At 36.6% G+C, this 21,092-nt stretch overlaps 1 protein-coding gene across 11 annotated transcripts in view; it reads right to left on the bottom strand.

Annotated features, from left to right (window-relative positions):
• Ptprk (protein tyrosine phosphatase receptor type K) overlaps positions 1-21,092 on the bottom strand; it is a 566,086-nt gene that overhangs the window by 245,340 nt on the left and 299,654 nt on the right. For all 11 annotated transcript variants that reach the window (XM_045159865.1, XM_045159856.1, XM_045159858.1 and 8 more), the window contains exons 4-6: positions 16,174-16,255; positions 14,090-14,205; positions 1,896-2,070 (exon numbers count right to left, since the gene is read on the bottom strand). In XM_045159865.1, the coding sequence (XP_045015800.1) occupies positions 1,896-2,070; positions 14,090-14,205; positions 16,174-16,255 (373 nt within the window). The remainder of the gene's footprint in view (positions 1-1,895; positions 2,071-14,089; positions 14,206-16,173; positions 16,256-21,092) is intronic.

The following is a 21,092-nucleotide window of genomic DNA, read 5'->3' as shown; positions in this document are numbered from 1 at the left end:
TTTAAAAGTGCCAATGAGATACAGGACCTGTCATCATGGTTAATTCTCAGTGCTATTTCTACACCAGGACAGCTGACTCCCAAGGATATGTTTTGGTTAGCAATGTTTATTTCATGATTATCTAGAAAAATAAAAAACCACTTTCCTCTATATTGGTTTTCTCTATAAAAGAGAAGCAAACTATCACCTGTAAGTATGAGACACAGATCCTAAAAGACGTTGAAAAATAAATAAAACTGTCAAAACCATAAAAATGGATGCTTACAATATTAGCAAAACTTTGGGAAGTATATTTGAGGCCTCATATTTTAACCCAGCATTTATAATATAAAAATACAAAATAAAATATGTATTTAGTAGGATGTTTTTATTTTAAAAAGTCAAACTTTTGTATGAATTAAGACTCATTTTAAAATGTTATTGAAGTAATGTGGTTTTTTCCAACTAATGAAAATTAGACCTTCACAAAACAGTTACATTTAATTATCACTTAAGCAAGAAAGGGGTGGGAGATTATCTGTTTGTGAGAGTTGGGGTATGACCTTTAGCATCACCAAGAAAATAAAAAGAAAATTCAGATAAAATTTGATAATGAGAAAATATTTATTTTTAAATAAATAGGCCAAAAATGCCCATAAAATGCAAGAATTAGAGGTAAAACTAAGTTAAAAAAAAATCAACTACTTTTTACAGATATTGCTACTACTGTGCACTTACACATAACATTTCGCTAGCATGTATATGTTTAATTGCTTATATTATATATTATTTAATATTTTCAAAAGCACACTGGGTACATTTACAAGATAGCCTGTCCTCCATGGGAGCACATTATGATGCACATACAGTGCTTGGAAGACAAAGAGACTGCAATGTCTCAGTAGCATACCCATAACCTTACAACCTCAATATATTGAACATCCAGTGCACCTTATGTTTCCAAAAACCAGCATCATGAGAGATACACTGAATTGCTCAATACAGATGAACAAACACTCAAAATATGTGAAAGATGAGCAAGTTATGTCTCTGAACCATGCAGTCAAATAATAACATCTTTTACTCTTTAGTGAACTAGGCCTACAATTTTATGAACCTATGCAAATAGTATGAGCTATGAGTAAAGACCAAGGAAGCAGTATAATACCAAGGAAGCTCATTGAAAAACAAAGTCAAATTCATTCTAAAAGTAGTCTTCATTACACAGACTTCTTTTTTTTTTAACCCCATGAGATACTGGAAGCCCCCAAAGTATACAAAAGTCTGTTAAGATTACTTGACCTTATTAACATGACAAAAATAGAGGTGGAAAAGAACTAGTCCATCACCTGGATAGAGAGAGACACACACATTTATATTCTGTACCAAGTATTCCATTTTACTGTTTCTAGAAAAATTATCAAACAATCTGAATTTTAATTTCCATATTCCCATAATCATTAATGGATAAAGTATAAAAAGTAAGTAAGCTCCTTGGGTTTGGGAGTGATAAAAATTACATACCTAGCTAGGAATAGAAATTAGCCTTGACCTCAGTTTCACAAGATTTTTAGAGAGTAAAAGCACCACAAACTTATAGAGAGAGCAGTTTAGAATGTGAAGGAACATGTCTAACTTGGAACTAAAAACTAGAGAATAATATCAAAGTACTGTCATGTGACTCACACCATTAAGGCCTGGGAAAATAGATTGCATAGAAGAGAAATACTGGCTGGACAATTGGCTGAAAAATCTTTGAAAAGTAATATTAATTTTGTCTCATAACGTATCAGAATTTTATGATGATGTGCATTGCTGGCTTGAAGTGAAGAATCAATTATTGTGGTTTAGAAATCCAAAGAAGTGCTCTTGTTATATAAACAGCATGAAGTTTCATACAAAGAACACAGTTTTACCTCTCACAATGAGCTGGGCAAAATTGGAGACACCAGAACCTCGTTCTGACTGGGTGACACAGCGATACAAATCCTGGTCAGTTTTTGTCACTTCTTGCAATCTAAAGGAGGCAGCAAATCTTCTGTGATTTATGTTCTTTGTCTGGGCAACAGGAATATCTTCTCCATTTCGTCTCTGCAATCAGAAAACAACCTTTAAAAACAGGTTGTTAAATATAAAATAATTAAGTAAATATAAACCATCTAATCAAGTAATAACTGGGATAAATAATTCCTGTTGCTAAAGTAGAAGAAAATTGTCCATTTAGACCCATAAAATTTTACCACTGTCATTCAATTTGGAAAATATATATATAAGTAAAGACTTAACTAGTGTTAATTTGCTATAAGATAATTAAATCAAAAATATATACATTAATAGGATCATTAATAAGAGAGTTAGTGCATCCACAGGGTATGATTCCCTGTCGCCATCTTCCCAGAGCATATACTCTAGTTCCTTTTAGCTTTCTGCTATGTGATACTGACCAAAGGTCATGCCCGGTACATCTCAGCACACCAAATATACAGCATGTGTATAGCACAGAAGGACAATATGATATAAGTGAATAAGTAAGTCAGTCCCAAACCTGTTCTTTGCAAGTTCCTATCTCTCTTAGCATTAATGGAAAACTATTTATACATGTTAAATAATTATGAAAAGATGACCTAAAGATTAAAGCATGCTGGTCAACACTGAAAATTGGGAAAAGTATTCATGATATTAGAGTAATCCAAAAAATAAAAAATAATAAGCTAATAAGGAAATAACAAAGTTTTGACAATAAAACTTATAACTTCTATGTGTTAAAAGACATCATAAAGTAGAAAAAGAGTCATAGGCTGTCATAAGTTATTTGTCAAAAAATAAACATCAAAGAGAAATGACAAGGATGTGTAAAGCTCTTCTACAGTTCAATAAGAAAAGATAAACACCCTGTACAAAACTAGGCTAACAAAAAGAAAATGCTATATCTAATATCAATGAAATAAGAGAATCTATATCAGAAAGCTCTGTAACAGAGATAGAGAAAAGGCATATTGATATAATACTAAATAAATATCCCTGTGATACTTTACTAACATTTGAACTATAATTTCATAAGTGTATATATGAGAAACAAATGTATACAGCTACTCATCATATTCCATAAGGGTAGTGTTTCTTCAAGAGGATTTGTTACTATTTAAGAAATCACAAAATGCATACATTTCAGCACTGTGTAATTCCTCACCAAGACATTTACATTTGAGTCAACTATACATGTGTAATCCAGGAGAATGTATCTCCTACCATGTTGTAATCAGGACCAACACAAAAATTAAATATGAAAAAGATCCAAATGTGTCTGTGTTAGACTAATTCACTGAAGTAGATCATGGCCATCAAACTAAAGAAACCAGCAACGTGTTGGGAATTTGTGACTCAATTGAAAGTTCAAACTGCTACTAAGGGGTATTTCTCAGTTGTTAGTATATCGACAATCATGTCCAATTTCAACTTAACAATGTGTTGTCATTCTCTCTCAAAGTTTCTAAAAACTTAATTCTCTAGTACTCACCGTATCAAGTGATTATGTATATGGTACACACGTTTGTATAATTGTATTTGGCACAGAAAGAAAAGCACCTTTACCAAATAGAAGATAGGAGACAAAAATGTCAAATGTTCACTTCAATTTCAAAGGGTGGGGTCGTTATGTTAAGTTAAAATTGTTTTAATAACATTTATATTTTTTAAAACTCAGACCAGGGCTAGAAAGATGGCTTAGTGGTTAATCGCGTGCCTGTGAAGCCTAAGGACCCTGGTTCAAGGCTCAATTCCCCAGGACCCATGTCAGCCAGATGCACAAGGGGGCGCACGCATCTAGAGTTCATTTGCAGTGGCTGGAAGCCCTGGAGTACCCATTCTCTCTCTCTTTCTCTGTTGCTTTCAAATAAATAAAAATAAAAAATATTTTTTAAAAAATCAGACCATATATGACTTTAACATTTGACATTATCTTGTTTTATATACAATTCACACTAAAAAGCAGCCAAACTGACTTAGAGGGAAAAGGAACATAGTGGTCTCTTAACTCGCTAAGAAGCCAAGCCAAGCATGACCATGAACTTCCACCCGTTGCTCAGGACGACCGCCTCTCAATCCCACTCCTACAGCTCCTGTGCACACATCTCATTACCCGCTCATGCACCCCCGCCCCAGCCTGCACACTCTGTCATCAGTTCAACCAGAACATCACGAGGGCCAGTCCTTATCTGGAGCCCCAGGAGAGAAACTGAGGAATGCTGTAAGCAATTAAGATGGGCTGTACATTTAGCTGAAATTAGTGACTATATAACAAAGTGAAATAGTTTCAAATCATATGCCTAAGTGCATGTATATACATGCACATACTTGCACACACACACATGTACACTCACAATAGGTATTTCTTTTAAAATACATATGCAACTGGAAAACAGGTATATAAAAAAATGCTCAGAAGCAGTAAAAATAGCAGAAATGGAAATTCAATTAGATATTAATCTCACTATAGCAAAAGGATACAAAGCACTGGTGAGGTTGTGGGAAGACAGTTTCATTTTACAACATAAATGGGAATATAAATTTATACAAAAATGATAGGAAATGGTATGGAAAAGGATAGTGGACAAGCCAATTAATTAAAAGACAATTAAAATACTAAAATATACACTAATTGTATTTAAAAGTCATGATAGAGTTGGAGAGATGGTTTAGGTCTGCCTTTCTCTCTCTCTTTCTCCAAATAAATAAATAAATAAAAATTTTAAAACTAATAAAATTAAGTCATGATAATAAGGGTTGGAACTGTAGCTCAAGATAGAGGCATGGGCAAGCCAAGTTCTATGGTTCAATCCTGATGACGACGACGACGACGACTACTACTACTACAACAACACACACACACACACACACACACACACACACACACACACACAGCATGACTGTACAGGGCAGACAGCGAGACAGCTCAGGTGATCTTGGCATGTAACATACATACATACATACATACATACATACATACATACATACATACATTTATTTGACAGAGAAAGAGGGAGAAAGAATGAATGAGTGCACCAGGGGCTCCAGCCACTGAAATGCTCCAGACATGTGCACCCCCCTTGTGCATCTGGCTAGCATGGGTCCTGAGGAATCAAACCTGGGTCCTTTGGCTTTGCAGGCAAACGCTGTATCTGCTAAGCCATCCCTCCAGCCCAACATTCCTCCAGCCCAACATTTATTTTTTAAAATATTTTGTTTTTATTTATTTGACAGAGAGAGAGAAAGGGGGAAGAGACAGTGTGAGAGAATGTGCACACCAGGGCTTCCAGCCACTGAAAACAGACTCCAGAGGCACGTGCTACCTTATACATCTAACTTATGTGGATCCTGGGGAATCGAACTGAGGTCTTTTGGCTTTGCAAGCAAGTGCCTTAACCGCTAAGCTATCTCTCCTGCCCAACATTTCCTTCTTGATCTGTGGTTTATTTGCCTTATAAAAATAAGAGTCATTCTGGGCTTGGTGGCACAGGCCTTTAATCCCAAAACTCAGGAGGCAGAGGTAGGATTGCCATGAGTTCAAGGCCATCCTGAGACTCCATAGTGAATTCCAGGTCAGCGTGGCTACAGTGAGACCCTACCTTGAAAAATGAAAGGAAGGAAGGGAGGAAAGGAGGGAGGGAGGGAGGGAGGGAGGGAGAACAGGACAGGACAGGACAAGGATAAGGACAAGGACAAGGACAGGAAAAGGAAAGGAAAGGAAAAGGAAAAGGAAAGGAAAGGAAAAGGAAAAATAGAGTCATGGGCTGAAAGGATGGCTTAGTGGTTAAGGCATTTGCCAGCAAAGCCAAAGGACCCAGGTTCGATTCTCCAGGACCGACGTTAGCCAGATGCACAAGGGGGTACACATGTCTGGAGTGCGTTTGCAGTGGCTCGAGGCCCTGGCTTACCCATTCTCTCTGTTGGTGTCTCTCTCTCTCTCTCTCTCTCTCTCTCTCTCTCTCTCTCTCTCTCTATCTGTCAAATTAATAAAGAAAAGTTAAAAAAAATAAAGTCATAATAGTCTTTATTTTGGAATGGCTTTCAATGTCTATGTTTTAATGTGTAATAAATGATTTTATGGATGTAAGATCTCCTTATCTCTGCTTTTCACAAGAAGAAAGCCAAGCCTTTGACAAAGTCTTTACCAAACTGCTTGACAGGACACATCTGGAGAAATGCACTGAAAGGGGAGATTTCCAACTAGTGCAAAAGTATACCCAGAGAACAGGAGTAGTTCCTTAGACATCTTGGTAAGAAGCCTTTGAGTTCTGTGGGTGCCAGACTATTACTGTTTTTCTGAAATGTAGACAATACAGGTAAAGCATATTCCACTCACAATCCATTATTATCTATGGGCATGTCACCTAGGTTACATAAACTATGAAAGAAAAATGTCCTGTTTTTCTAAAGTATTGAACTCTTTGTATAGAAAATCTACAAAACAAATTGGCTTCAGGTACATTTATTATCCTTAAATATTAATTATGATGAAACTTTCTGACACCAACTGTTATTTACACACACACATTCAAAAGTACAGAATGTCACAAAACAAAACCTCCATATCTACAGCAAATGAAGAGCTACTCACCAGAAGATATATGAAAGAATGCTTTGTTACAGACACCTAGGAAGAATGTAGCACGGAAGTAGACTGTTCCACAGCCTTAGCAAAATACAGGCCTTTAAGAGCGATGGGTTATTAGCTACCAATAAAGCATGGCCAAAAAAGTGGAACAGAATTAATTGTAAAGCAGGATGTACATGGAAGAACTACTAATGCTTAAGGACAGAATAAACAGAAACCATTAGAACTGAATAGCAGGCTAATACCTGTCAATTTGAAACTACAGTTGGTTACAAGAAATTAGGACAGCACATACCAAGGATTGCATTACACTCACTCCTATTCTTGGATCACAGGGCACAGAGGCAGACAAAACTGAAGGTGCCATCATTTGCTCATAAATTAATCCTCATCAGTGATATCAGGACCAGTCAAAGGTTTTACTGGGCCACAAGCTTCAATTTTTTTTAAATCAAAAGTTATTATTAAGGTTAAAAAGAGGCAAAAGGCTTAGGAGTGTCTTACTTTTCACTCCCACTCAGGATCATGCATATACAATTATGAAAACAAAAAGAGCAATAGAGCAAATAATGGTTTCAAGTGGCAAATAAGTTCCAAGATAGAAAAAGGGAAGTTGGCCAGCTTTACAAGTTAAGCTTTAGTGGTTAGAAAACTGTATTACTCAGCACTAACATTTTCTTAACTTCTGTTAACTGCTACAAACTAGATACAAATCCCTCTGTCATTTATGATTTGTGACTCAAATTTCCAATTTGATGGCATCATGCAATCTCCGTGCTATAATATCTGATGCCAACACTGCCAACAGTAGCTGCTACATTTTCCAGTTTTATCCATGACTGATTCCCAGTCCTGTCATTCACTGCTTCTACTTGAATTCATCACAGGAAACCTCCAGTGAGATCATTCTCCTTACACTGCTGACTATCCTCAGAGACAACAGATTACCTGTGTGCTCTCTGCTTTCCAGACAATGATAATATATGCTATTCACTTAGCCTTATTTGGGTACTATGAGCACTTCTCAACAAGTACTCTCTAATGATCAGTTTCTTCAGAAAAATTTCCTTCATTACATAAGGATAAAATGTCCAGATAACAGTAATATCTTTGTGGAAATCCATTCCCGTCTGGGTACTTCATAGGACTTAGAGACAGGCATGGAAGATGCTGCAACAGGGGTGCATCAGAAAACGTGCTGTCGGCAATGCCTTTGAAATAGTGCCTTCCAGTAGGGAACATTTTTGCACTTTCACATCTCAGTTTTGTAAAATTCAGGCTTCTGATTCCCATTGCTATATATTCACATGTCCACTTGCTTTGACTGATGCTCAGCTGGCAACAGTTGGTACTCCAAGAGGGTCAGCCTCTCTCTGTTTGTTTTTTTTTTTCTTTCAGAGTAATTTGCATCTCATTTTACTAATTTCACTCTCCAATTATTACTCTCAAGCCATTGCTTAAATTATTTGTTGCTCCATAAGGAATGACATTTCCTTTGGCTGAGAAGATAGCTGTATCACACTACATTAGCAGCAATGAGCCTCACCAAGGGCAAAGTGGTGGCAGACTTCCCTGTTTTGGCAGGCCCACCCGAGGAGGCACCAGGCCAGCACCCACGGTGATTACTGACAGATAGGCCCAATTGCCACAGCTTTGATGACAATCTGTATAGGATTACCAGTCTGGCACTAAATTGCCTCATTTCAATTCACCAAAACAAATGGTGCCACCAAATCTACCCACACAGTTCTCTGCATTCAATAAATCCAACATTGAATTCCTCTGCCCAATTCAATGACGCATATCCTACAAGCTCTGTGATGATGGATGGTGTCATTAGCGTTTTCGCTTGTACAGAGAACCTCAAGCCAAACATATGGTCTGACAGATGTTCCAGCTATGGGTTGTATTTGATTTGCCATGTAGGTATCCACTTACCCTGGACCTTCATGAAAGCATTCAAATTTATTCATTACAAGACAACCCAATTCAACTTTTTGTATCCTCTTGAAACACTGTAAGCATGCTTTCATTAGTATTTTACTAATACTAATGATTAGAAATAAGCCCCAAACCTAATCAAATGACTTCAGATGGACAGGGTGGACAAAGACTCATGGAATATTGTGGGCCAAGGTCATGTATATCTTAAAAGACACTGCCACTAAGTAACACATTTGAAAAACAAATGTGGCAATGTATGTATACATTCTCCTCATTCATGTTGTATTTAAGAAAGCAAACAGTGAGGGCTGGAGAGATGCCTTAGTGGTTAAGCATTTGCCTATGAAGGCTAAGGACCCCGGTTCAAGACTTGATTCCCCAGGACCCACATTAGCCAGATGCACAAGGGGGCACATGCGTCAGGAGTTTCTTTACAGTGGCTGGAGGCCCTGGCACACTCATTCTCTCTCTCTCTCTCTCTCTCTCTCTCTCTCTCTGTCACTCTTAAATAAATAAATAAAAATAAAAATAAATTAAATTAAGAAAACAAACAGTGAACTGAGCAGGTCTTATCTTGTAGAATCTGTATGTATGAACATTAATCCAACACTCCAGTTAAGCCATCTAACTTTACATTGCCCTAGAATATTACTGGCAGCTCAGTTCCATTCCGATCCTCATCTCCTAGACTATGATGATGTCTAGTTTTGTGTGGCTGGAAAGTTAATAAAAAGAGAAGCTTGCTTTATGAACTCATTAATGTCTGTCTTCTGGCTGAAAACATCCTGCTGCAGATGATCCTGCATGATGACATGTCTTAGTGGTTCATTCTTTTTAGTGTTAAGTGGTATCCTATTACTTGATCAAATCAACTGCATTCTATGACTAAAGAAAATCTAGATTTTAAAATCATTACTTTTGAAGAAAAATAAAATAAAATCATTACTTTTGATGAATAAATATGTTATAAATATACTTTACAAATATTTTTGGGCATATCTTATTTTCCTCTCAATCATTACTTTGCAGTGGACCATCTGCACCATGTTAGTTATATACTATGTATTTCTTTTTCTCTAGTCACTTTAGATATAAAATATATAAAAATAAGCTAACCTAAGTATGTTTTTCTATATAAAACTTGACATTTCTGAGAAGATAAGCAGATATCTTAAGAAAAAATTGGTTATCTTATATGTAATATTCCATTCATGATTTTATTTCCTAAATTCTGAGTTTTATAATAATCCTTAAGTTACGAACCACCAGTTGGGTGTGCTGGTGCACAGCTTTAATCCCAGCACTCTGGAGACAGAGGTAGGACGACTGTCATGAGTTTGAGGCCATACTGAGACTACATAGTGATTTCCAGGTCAGCCTGGGCTAGAGCGAGACCCTACCTCAAAAGACCAAAGGAAAACAAAAGTAATGAACCACCAATTTTTTAGCATTGGCGTTGTTTAAGAATAAAATTAAAAACTTAGCTCCAGTTTATTAACAACTGAAAAACATGTTTATGTAGAAAAAAATCATAAGATTATGACTCAGTCAAAACACTAAATATTTTTAAAAGACATGATACCTCATTAAGCTTCATGACAGCAGAAGAAACTGGAAATAATTCATAAAGACTAAATACTTTATTCTAAATCCCTTTACTGTATACTTTATTTTCTAATATATGGCAATGCATATAACATACTTTTAAATTAAATGTTCATAAAGGCCTCATAGTTTCACTATATTTCTTATCTGCTGACATTCCACCAATTACTAAAAATATTCAGCAATGTATATAGACAGTTGAGTTATGTATTTTGCTAGTTTTCTATAACTTAGAGCTCAGAGCTTTCTTCAAAGACTCCAAATGCATATCATCGAATTTTTATAAGACTCCTTATATTTATTTTAAGAATCACCAGGATATGGCATATAAATTATCCTAAATTAATTTAGGCATATCTTTAAATATTTGCTCTTGTTCTATCTCAATTCACAATGAACTTACGTGGGATGTCAATTTAGACAACATTGTTATAGATTTGAATCATAGATCATAAACAACAGAATTTAGTCCTTAGTTGCATTTGCATATTTTCTAAGCCTGAAAACAAATATGATGAGGGATTATATTAAATACCTTCCATGGAGTTACAATGTTCCTGAAAAATATGAAATTGGCAGATGGTAGAATTTGTTACATTACTCCATACTTGAACAACATTTTACTGATTGAAGTGTGATACCAAGTCATTTGAGTTATTTGAAGTACTCAGAAAGTTGGTCTCCATTTATTATTTCACCTGTCCCATGAAGGCATACAGCTACTCTATTATTCCATTATTTCTAAGATAGAATCCAGTGACCTTTCATGGAGCTGCTTCAAATATATTCATTCTCAGGTTTCTCAGAAGAAATTTCCAGCACTTGTTCTCACAATGAAAGTTAATTTAAGGGACCACTTTTTTCCATGCAGAACTAATAACATAAAAATTTTGTATTATTCCATCAAATAAGTAAGGTTATCAAGACCATGGTTTGGATCATCAAGAATAATACAAAAACCTAATTTAGCATTTTATATCAAGGTAGAGGTTTAGTCTCTATCAAACGCCTCCTTTTATAGATTAAAAAAAGGCTCACGACAGTTAAACGGAATCAAAGTCAAACTCACTTAACTAAGGTTAGAAGGGTCAGATATATGGTTAGGATTAAAAACTAGGCCTCTGGGCTGGACAGATGTCTCAGAAGTTAAGGCACTTTCATACAATGCCTAAAGAACTGGGATCTATTCCCCAGTATACACATAAAGTCAGATACACAGTGAAGCATGTATCTAGGGTTCCTCCGTAGTAGCTGGAAGCCCTGGCACTCTCTCATATTCTCCTCTCTCTCTCTTTTTCTCTTTTCCTTTCCCTCTCTCTCTCTTCTCCTCTCCTCCTGTTCCAAATAAATAAATAGTAATATTTTTTTTAATCGGGCCTTTGTCCCTTGGCATGTTATTTTCCACACTAAACAAAAATCATGTGACATCTATTTGTATTACTTAGCTGACAAATTCACTGGGGAACCAGAATTTGTACTACTTCTTTTAGGATGAATAGTTTTTTAAGTAATAGCAAATTTCTTATAGATTAATGAATATTATCTTCACAACGAAGTGTTTTGTTTTAATTCAAAAAGCCAGGTTTAGTGGTGTACACCTTTAATCCCAACAGTGGGAAAGCTAGGTAAGAGGACTACCATTAGTTTGAGGCCATCCTGGAAATACAGAATGGGTTCCAGGTCAGCATGGAACAGAGTGAGACTATGTCTTAAAAAAAATAAATATAATTTTTAAAAAAATCCTCCATTTATCTAAGTTGGCAAAACTCAGTATTTCTTAGCATAAAGAAGAATGGTTTCAGAGAAGTAATGTATGGTACTGCTTGAGTAATACGCAAGGTCAAGGTGGGAATAAACACTGATTCAGCTCCTGTGGCAGAGGTAGAGAAGGACAATAAGCAAAAGAAGTACAATGGAACTTGTAGTGTATTTTCTCTTATTTCTGAAGGCAGAAAAAAATTAAAGAGTCAAAAAAAATAAAAGGAGAATCAATCCACAAAATAGGAAACAACAAAAACTGAGCAATATTTCAGCTGCAAAGCACTCAGAGCAGCACAGGCCAGGCCATCTTTGTTGCTATGTGGCAGCTGGTGTCTATGGCTGCAAAACCCTTTTCATTTCAAAGTCATGTTAAATTCTGAGACATAAAAAAAGCAGCAGACGTCAGTCCTTTTTCTAGATCCCTAAGAACAGACTATACAGCTCATAGCTCAGGCCAAATACCAAGCAATGTTCCCATCACAATGAAAAAAATTAGAAGCAAAATGATTAGAAAATAAGTCTGAAATCATGTTTTAAACTACTTGCTTTGGCAGACAGAAGAAAATGGACTTAATAGTTAATTAAAAGACAGGCAGACACTACAAAATTGTTCTGAATGAAAAAGTATTCTATATTTTAATATCAGCTGGTAGTGAAAATTAGCATAATCAGAGAAAAGAAAGGAAAAATATCATTTCCTTTTCTTACCTGGGCAAAAAGAAGGTATCATAACTGCAAATCAAATAACTTATAAAAGTAGTGAAAAGTAGATTAATATGTAACATAAGGTACATCATTTAGAATATCGAATTGGATTATACAGAAATCAGGTAAGAACCTGTAATACCAAAGATATTGTCAGACACCATAGTAAGATATGGTTTCATTAACCATTTATAATAGCCATTACCCTGAATAACTGCCACCTAATAGTTATCCTCACCATTAATTTCATCTCTCTAAAGGAAACAGCAAAATAAATCTTTATGTTCATGTTCACAAAAAAATAAAAGAAATTCTAAAGGCTTTTCATTTAGAAATCTATTGGAATTATCAGAAATTTGAAATTCTAACTAAATTAGATCTGTCATTTTTGTGATATAGATCGACCAAAATTTTGACAATGAAGCTCCATGGATCATCACTGCTTCTCAACTAGCTTTGAACATCTCGCTCAACAGCCCGGGTACCAGGTCCGCTCTGTGGGCTTGCCAGCTGCCCTCAGCTCCGCCTGCGCCCAGCAGTGGCAGCAAGACCAGCAAAGCATTCTTTGCTCTTCAGCCTTTTCTCTGATTCTTTTGAAGCTTCACCAATTGTATGTTTTTTTAAGCTGTAGTGTGAACCACAATTAATTTGATAAGTATTTACTTAAGACTTCACAAGTGTATGTCAGATGACCTCAAATATGCACTCAGCCACAAAAATCCTGAATTTAAAAAAAAAAAAAAAAGAAAGAAACTTTACTTGGCTCCCTTCCAAATTTCTACTCCCAAAAGGTTAAGGAAGTACTAACTAAAGTTTAGCAAAATACAATAGTTTCTACACAAGAACTATATTCTTACAAGTTGTTTTCAAAATATGGTTAAATGAGAAAAATTTTTCATTTTTATTCCTATTTCAACAAATCTATAGATATTTTCTTTAGTTTAAGGATAGCATTAAAGAATTATTAAACTTCAATAGATACAAATACACATTCAATTTTCATTCATGTTCCTTAGAAAAGCATTATATAATTTGAATTTGCAGTCAATTAAATCAAACCCACATAGACTATTTTATGCAGATGTGCACACACACATACAGAAAATGAGAAGACCACAAGCAGCATGGTGGGGTGTGGGTGTGTGGGGGAGTGTGGGTGTGTGTGGGTATGGGTGTGGGTGTGTGGGGGAGTGTGGGTGTGTGTGGGTATGGGTGTGGGTGTGTGGGGGAGTGTGGGTGTGTGGGGGAGTGTGGGTGTGTGTGGGGGAGTGTGGGTGTGTGGGGGAGTGTGGGTGTGTGTGGGGGGGTGTGGGTGTGTGGGGGGGGTGTGGGTGTGTGTGGGGGGGTGTGGGTGTGTGTGGGGGGGTGTGGGTGTGTGTGGGTATGGGTATGGGGGGGGTGAGGGTGAGGGTGTGTGTGGGGGTGTGGGGTGTGTTTTGTTTTTTAATCAAAAGCAGTCAAGCTCAGAGTCTCTGTGCTTACCTGCAACCATAACTTGTTGTGCACAGCGTCCCGCCCAGTGGCGATACACTGAAATGTAGCGTTCTGCCCTGCGTTGACCTCCACATCCCCTAGGCGGAGGAAATGGGGAGATTTATCTGTGAAAATAGAAAACAAAAATAAGTTATATGATGAAATTTGTCATAGTACTTTTCCACAACAGAATATTGTTCTCTGTGTAATACAGTTGCCCAACACTAATATGCAGAATTCTGACCTTTCTTTTTCTTAGAAAATGCATTTTCTCTCTCACTCTCACAGCTCCCTTTCTTAGAAGGTGTACTCCCCCACTGCCTAATAATTACAAGAGTTTAGATCTACAAACAGTAAACACCCAGTAGTCAGTACTAATGGCTGTCAAAACAGGGCGCATATGGGAATAACACAAGTTCTAATTCACTGAAATAAACAGAAACATATCAAAGTCTAATGTAAAAATCTTTTAAAAAACACATAAGTATTCTAAAATACAACTACATAGCCACTGGAACTACTTCTTCACAATTTAATCATATCCTCTTCAATTTTTTACATCACTATTTAAAGTCCTATAGCATGTCAAAGAAAACAGCACATTTTTATTTCTCAAAACTAGACTGTCCACTCCCTATTTCCTTATTACTATGAGAAAGTCACCCAAACGAAATAACAGGCTACTGAAAAATAATGCCTGTAGTACAAATAGAGGAATGATATGAATGCCAAGACAATGTTCTTTGCATTTATCATTTACTGCTGAAGTTCCATCCCATGTTTACCATTGAAAGATAATAGAAACAACCAAAGCAAAACCTCAGTAAACACAAGTCAAGCTTGTTGAGAACCATACCATTCTGCAACTGCCATTATGCTCAAATCATTATTTTCCTTGTATTTACTCATGAAAGCCTTTCCTTGAATCTGATATTTAGGTAGTGTCCATGAAGTGTACATAAAAATACAGCTCACTTACACTATGGGTTGAGAGAATTTAACAAAATCAACTGGAACTTTGAGTGAGATCATTCTATTTTGTTACTTCAGAGAATATACTATATGGGATATGTGACTTGACCTTTGTCTGGTACATCTGTCTCTAGGGACTTACTTCAGTAGGAACTCAAGGAAAAGAAATCCTTGAGTTAGAATAAGCATTTAAAAGAAGGAACTCTACTCCTGCAATGACCACAGTATCAGAGACCTGACTAGAAATGCAATTCACAGAACCCATCCCAACATAATGATCAGAATGAGGGAAGAGCCCGGCTGTGTGATTCACCATTCTTAGTAGAGGATTCTGAGGTAATAGAGTCTGGTAACCACTCAATGGGGGCAAAGGCCTTAACTCTCATATGCTGACCCCTGTGCTTCCTGCTTACAATATATTAGAGATGTGCACCAGGGAGGATTACTGAACAGAATACTCCATGAGCCTATTTTCAAATGCTGCTGCTGGGAAATGAAAGGAAGCCTGACTAGATACCCAGTGGTATTGCCTGGCCCACTGAATGCCTTCAAGTAAGGTGATTTAAACACAAATTTAGTTATGAGAAATAAATCCCAACAAACATCATGTATTACAAGACCTAAAAACAAACTAGGTTTTACTAAATGGAGGTTTTCATTAGTAAACATTTTATTATTTTAACGCTGACTACCCAAATATTTATTATGACATAAGAAAAAAAAAGAGACAAAAGCTTACAGTACGATGAACTGATTCACTTCATTTCAACTAAACCTAAACTGGCCAGATAAGCTACTTTTTCTTTCCCCTGTTGTTGGCTTCTGATTCTTTTCTCAATTTTGCTTTCTCAGAGAATGGAAGGGTGCTCACAAAACTCACCATGTCCTGCTGAGAGTTGTGTTGGCATTAATATTTTTTTCTCACTAATAAACTAAAAGAATTCTACAGTATATTTACTTACAATTCTGAAAAAATACTTGATTTGATAATTCTGCAACTATTCCCTGTGTTCTTAACAGCAAAAGGGACAGCAATGACCAAATGACAATCAACAGGGACTGCCAATCCAAGACAAGTACTGAAAGGACATATAAAAATACAGCTTTTAATCAAAACCTACCACAAGGATAACTGAGGACTTGGATGTCATCGATGGCAATATAACCATTTCTCCCTTCTGAGACTTCAGCTTCAAATATTACCTGTCAGGAAGACATAGGAACATTTACAAGTGCTTTTAAGGACAGTCCACAATGGAAGGAGGATAGTAGCAAAACAATGAAGTTAATCTGATTTTAATTTTATTAAAAATTTTAAAATGTGTGTCACAATATAGAATGACTTCTTAAACCTTGCAAGTATAACAAAAATAAATTTTGTAAAATAGTCAAATTACTGTGCACAAGCAAATCAAGTATTTTTAAGCAACGGCTATGAGATATAGGTTCCTGAAATAGGGGATGTAAAGGCAGAATAGGGGCAGATATAGCAAGATATAGCAAGCCTGCCATCTCCAAAGTGATGTTTTTACTATTAACTTTTTTATTTCTTATTTATTTGAGGTTTCCTGAGCATCTAATATGTTCCAAGCAGTAGTATTCTAGCCAACAAAGACAGTAAGAGATTAAAAATGTAATCTGAAATTTAAATAACTTAATTTTCACAGATAGATACAAACATACCAATTATCAACAGTAGTGAAAAAGCATGTCTGGGGAGTTAACTAGACAAGCTGGATAGACATGAGGTTAGGCAGTGGCATGGCAAGTCTTAGGTAAATACTGGACAATAAGGTCAAGAACATATCCTGTCAACAGTTCCAAATTTAACAAATGCCAGAGGAAGAACTAAGCGTGGTGAAACAAGAGGGTCCTGTAACAGTTTTAATGAACAGAAAATTTTTTTATGCTTTTAGTAAACAGAATGAGCAGCCATCATTTCAATGTTGTACTTGATTCCATTGAGATACATAGATTATTTTTTGGAATACCTCACAAAGCATTTTAAGAAATGAAGTGTGGTTTGATGCTTGAAGTAAGAATATGACATGAAATGAGTCTAATAGAAATATGTCACTATATAGCAGAAGATGATTAAAATGAAAAGGGCAATTTGCTAGTGAAAGTCAAATGATTAAATGAGAAGAAAAATAAAAATAATGCAACTGAACAGAGGAGAAAAAACATGCTGGTTCAGTTGTGAAGAAATACAGACATCCTCAACTATGTCATGTACTACCAGGGGGAATGATGTGATTGGAACCCTCATCAGGATTACTAATATAGCAAATGATGACAGGATATCCACAAAGTACATTTAAATTTTTAGTTCCCTCTGACAAATAGAGAAAAATGTTTAAGGGATAACTAAATAGATATGGAAGAACACAAAGGAGTATAAAGGGAAGGTGTTGATCTGGATGACAGTGAGCTGAGTTTATAAGTCAAACATGATGGACAAGTTGACAAAGAAAAATAAATGCTGACAAGTGACCTAGAATGAAAGCCACCACCGAAAAAGGAAGCATGTGAATCACAACTAGTTCCTTTGGTATACTGTCAGTACCAATTAAATTATTTTAACTTCCTGGCTTGCCTAAGATATGCTTTCTAGGATTTTTAACTTCCCATGCTTCATATAAATACAAGATCAGACATGATTGCTATACACCTAAGATGAAGTTATATGGGGGCTGGAGGGATGGCTTAGCAGTTAAGGTGCTTAGCTGCAAAGTAAAAGGACTGGGGTTCAATTCCCCAGGACCCGGGTTAGCCAGATGCACAAGGGGGTACATGCATCTGGAGTTCGTTTGCAGTGGCTGGAGACCTAGTGCCCATTTTCCCTCCCATCCTCCCTCCCCCCTCCCCTTTCCTCCCTACCTCCCTCCCCCCTCCCCTTTCCTCCCTACCTCCCTCCTTCTCTGTCAAATAAATAAATAAAACTAAAATAATAAAACACGTTATTTGTTCATTTAAGTGGAGGTTTACTGGGGACAATAAATTTAGGCCTTTAATCGGGAAGAGGTTGTTTATTAAAGAAAAGGGGGGGGGAGGCTTTCTTTTTAGTGACTTCATTTTTGTGGCTAAGTACTCTCTTTACTTCATTAACAAAAGCTCCATGAAATTTCTAAGATCACATTCCTTTACCACTAAAGACATAATCAGCTTTATCACTTCAACAGAGCCCTTGTGAGGCTGTTCTGTCCAGTCAGGAGAAGCACATCTCAACAGCTTAATTATGCAGTGTATGCTGAGGGGAAACTTTGGTCAGACCTAATGCCGGTGTTATGTGGCAATCAGGGTTCCCCAGAAGAGAGCAATGGAGGCTACAACAGGTGTCTATCTTGTCCAGGAGGGCATCCTGGAAAAAAAGAGGCATGCCTTTTTTATGGGTTGTACTCCACTCCATTACCTGAAATACTGAAAGGGATGAGCCTAACCAAATTTCTGCTACTCCAGCAACATTTCTGGATGATTAACTAAATGGATGAAGTTGAATTAAAGTAGAAGAGCAAAAAAAGTGACAATCTCTACAGAAGCAGGTTTACTTTGTCAATTTACAAACTGAATTAATGTAGGGGGAGGAGTCTCATATCATGGAAGCTGAATTTGATGTTAGGATGCCTGGTTCTAGTACTTACATTATTGTCATGTGTAGCCCAAGCAATTAATTAAACAGGAGATCTCATCATTTCATTAGAACAACTCTGATCCTGTCCTTATCACAGGTTTGTTGTGAATACAATAATAAAAATTAATATGATATTTAGAAGTCAGTTATCATAGGATGATGGTTGAAATTGATTTATTCAAATCAAATATATATCATATATATCAAATGGCATAGAATACAAACACACATGTGGTGAGCTCACTTTGAGTCCTCATGTTATCATGAGGGTTACAAGAATTCTTTACTTATACTTCTGTTTTTTGGTGTTGTACTGAAAGTGATTATCTTATCTAAAGCTTTATTGCAAAGCCACTGTAACAAAAACAGCATGATACTGGCATAAGAACAGAAACACAGACCAATCAATGGAATAGAATTGAAGACCCAGAACTTGGGGCAAACTACAGCTGCTTGATTTTGACAAAGGTACCCATTATGTAGACTGGTGAAAAGACAGCATCTTCAACAAATGGTACTGGACAAATTGGATGAACATATGCAGATAAATGAAATTAGACCCACTCATCTCTCCATACACAAAAAAATCAATTCCAAATGGATTAAAGTCCTCAACATAAGACCTGAAACTCTTCAAGTACTGGAAGGAAAAAAAAATAGGATGCACTCTTCATGATATAGGACTGGGAATAGACTTCCTGAACAAAACCCCAGTAACCCAGGAAATTAAGCAATCACTCAACTAATGGAATCTCATGAAGCTAAAAAGCTTTCGCACAAACACACCATAAGCAGAGCCGATAAGATTACCCACAAAATGGGAGAAAATCTTCACCACTTATACCACTGCCAGAAGCCTAATATCTAGAATCTATAAAGACCTTCAAAAACTAAACAATAAAAAAATTAAATACCACACTCCAAAAGTGGGGCAGAGAACTGAATAGGGAATTCTCAGAGGATGAATTATAAATGGCTATATCACACACTTAAGAAAATGCACAACATAACAAACCATTAGGGAAAAGCAAATTCAAACAACCATGACATTCCACATTACTCCAGTAAGGATGGCATTCATTAAGAAATATAACAATTACAAATCTTGGTGAGGATGTGGGGAAAGAGGAACCCTCATCCACTGTTGATGGGAATGTAAACTTGTACAACCACTATGGAAATCAATTTGGAGAGTCCTGAAAAGGATGAACATAGAGCTACCACAGACTCAGTTATTCCCATATTGGGCATTTATCCTCAAGGCTCCATGCATCAATACAGAGATATTTGCTCAACCTTGTTTATAGCTGCTCAATTCATTATAGCTAAGAACTGGAGTCAACCCAAATGCCCATCATTGGATGAATGGACAACAAAGTTGTGGCACATTTACACAATGGAATTCTACTCAGCAGTAAGAAAAAAATAATACAATGAAATTTGTAGAAAAATGGACAGACTTGGAACAGATCATACTCAGCAAACTTACACAATCACAGAAAGACAAATGCTGCATGGTGTCACTTACCTGCAGTTCCTAACCTGGACCTGTTCGAGTAGCTGTCATACCTGATAGGCAACTCAAGGCCCAGACAATATGGATGGAAGGGTTTGGGGAGAGAGGAGAAGAAAACAAACACAAAATTAAATCCAAAATAGCAGGTACTGTAGACACCTTTATCTTTGGAAACAATCTAAAAGATTTAACCCTCAAAAGGAATAAGGGGGGAGCACCTGAAAAGTGTGGCTCTGGTGAGGGTGGGATGAAGCCTAAGCTTAAAAGATTTTTTGTTGTTGTTGTTTTGTTTCTAACCTGTAACTCCCAGTACTAAGGATTGGTTGCTACCCACACTGAGCTATTGATTGGAGAGACCTATGAGGTCCCCAAATAAAGACAGGTTTCTGTCAAAGCACTTCATTACCTGCCTGAGGCAAAAGCTAGGACACTATTGCTAAAGACAACATATGTTGCTGATACAGAGCATGGAGAGACCTGCCCAAATTCAGAAGAAAGCCAGTTCCCAGCAGTTAGCCTGTCTAGTGCTAGAAAGTGCTACATGAGCTACTGGGGAAAAATGGCTAACAATGGTCTGAGCAACCAAAGGTCTACACTACTCAGAAGCAAATACCCGGATGCGATATAAACACCAGTGCAATACTGCCACACAGCCTCAGGGGGTAACCAACAGCTATCTGATTGGCTAAGAGATTCATTCAGTGTAAAGGAACCCATATCTGGAACTGAGAACCAGATTAGAATCCTATGGAGGCAAAGATTAAGTTCTTCAGTGTCAAGCTCTCAATACTCTTTGGCTAAAAGAGGGGTTACATACATCAAATTCTCCCCTAAATTAATAACCCTTATACCTTTTAAACTATACTGACATGACTTTTTGTTGGAGAATCTGC

The sequence above is a fragment of the Jaculus jaculus genome, chromosome 9 (assembly GCF_020740685.1).
Source record: "Jaculus jaculus isolate mJacJac1 chromosome 9, mJacJac1.mat.Y.cur, whole genome shotgun sequence".
Lineage (NCBI taxonomy): Eukaryota > Metazoa > Chordata > Mammalia > Rodentia > Dipodidae > Jaculus > Jaculus jaculus.
The sequence above is the reverse complement of the archived record's forward strand: the minus strand, read 5'-3'. Positions and strand labels throughout refer to the sequence as shown.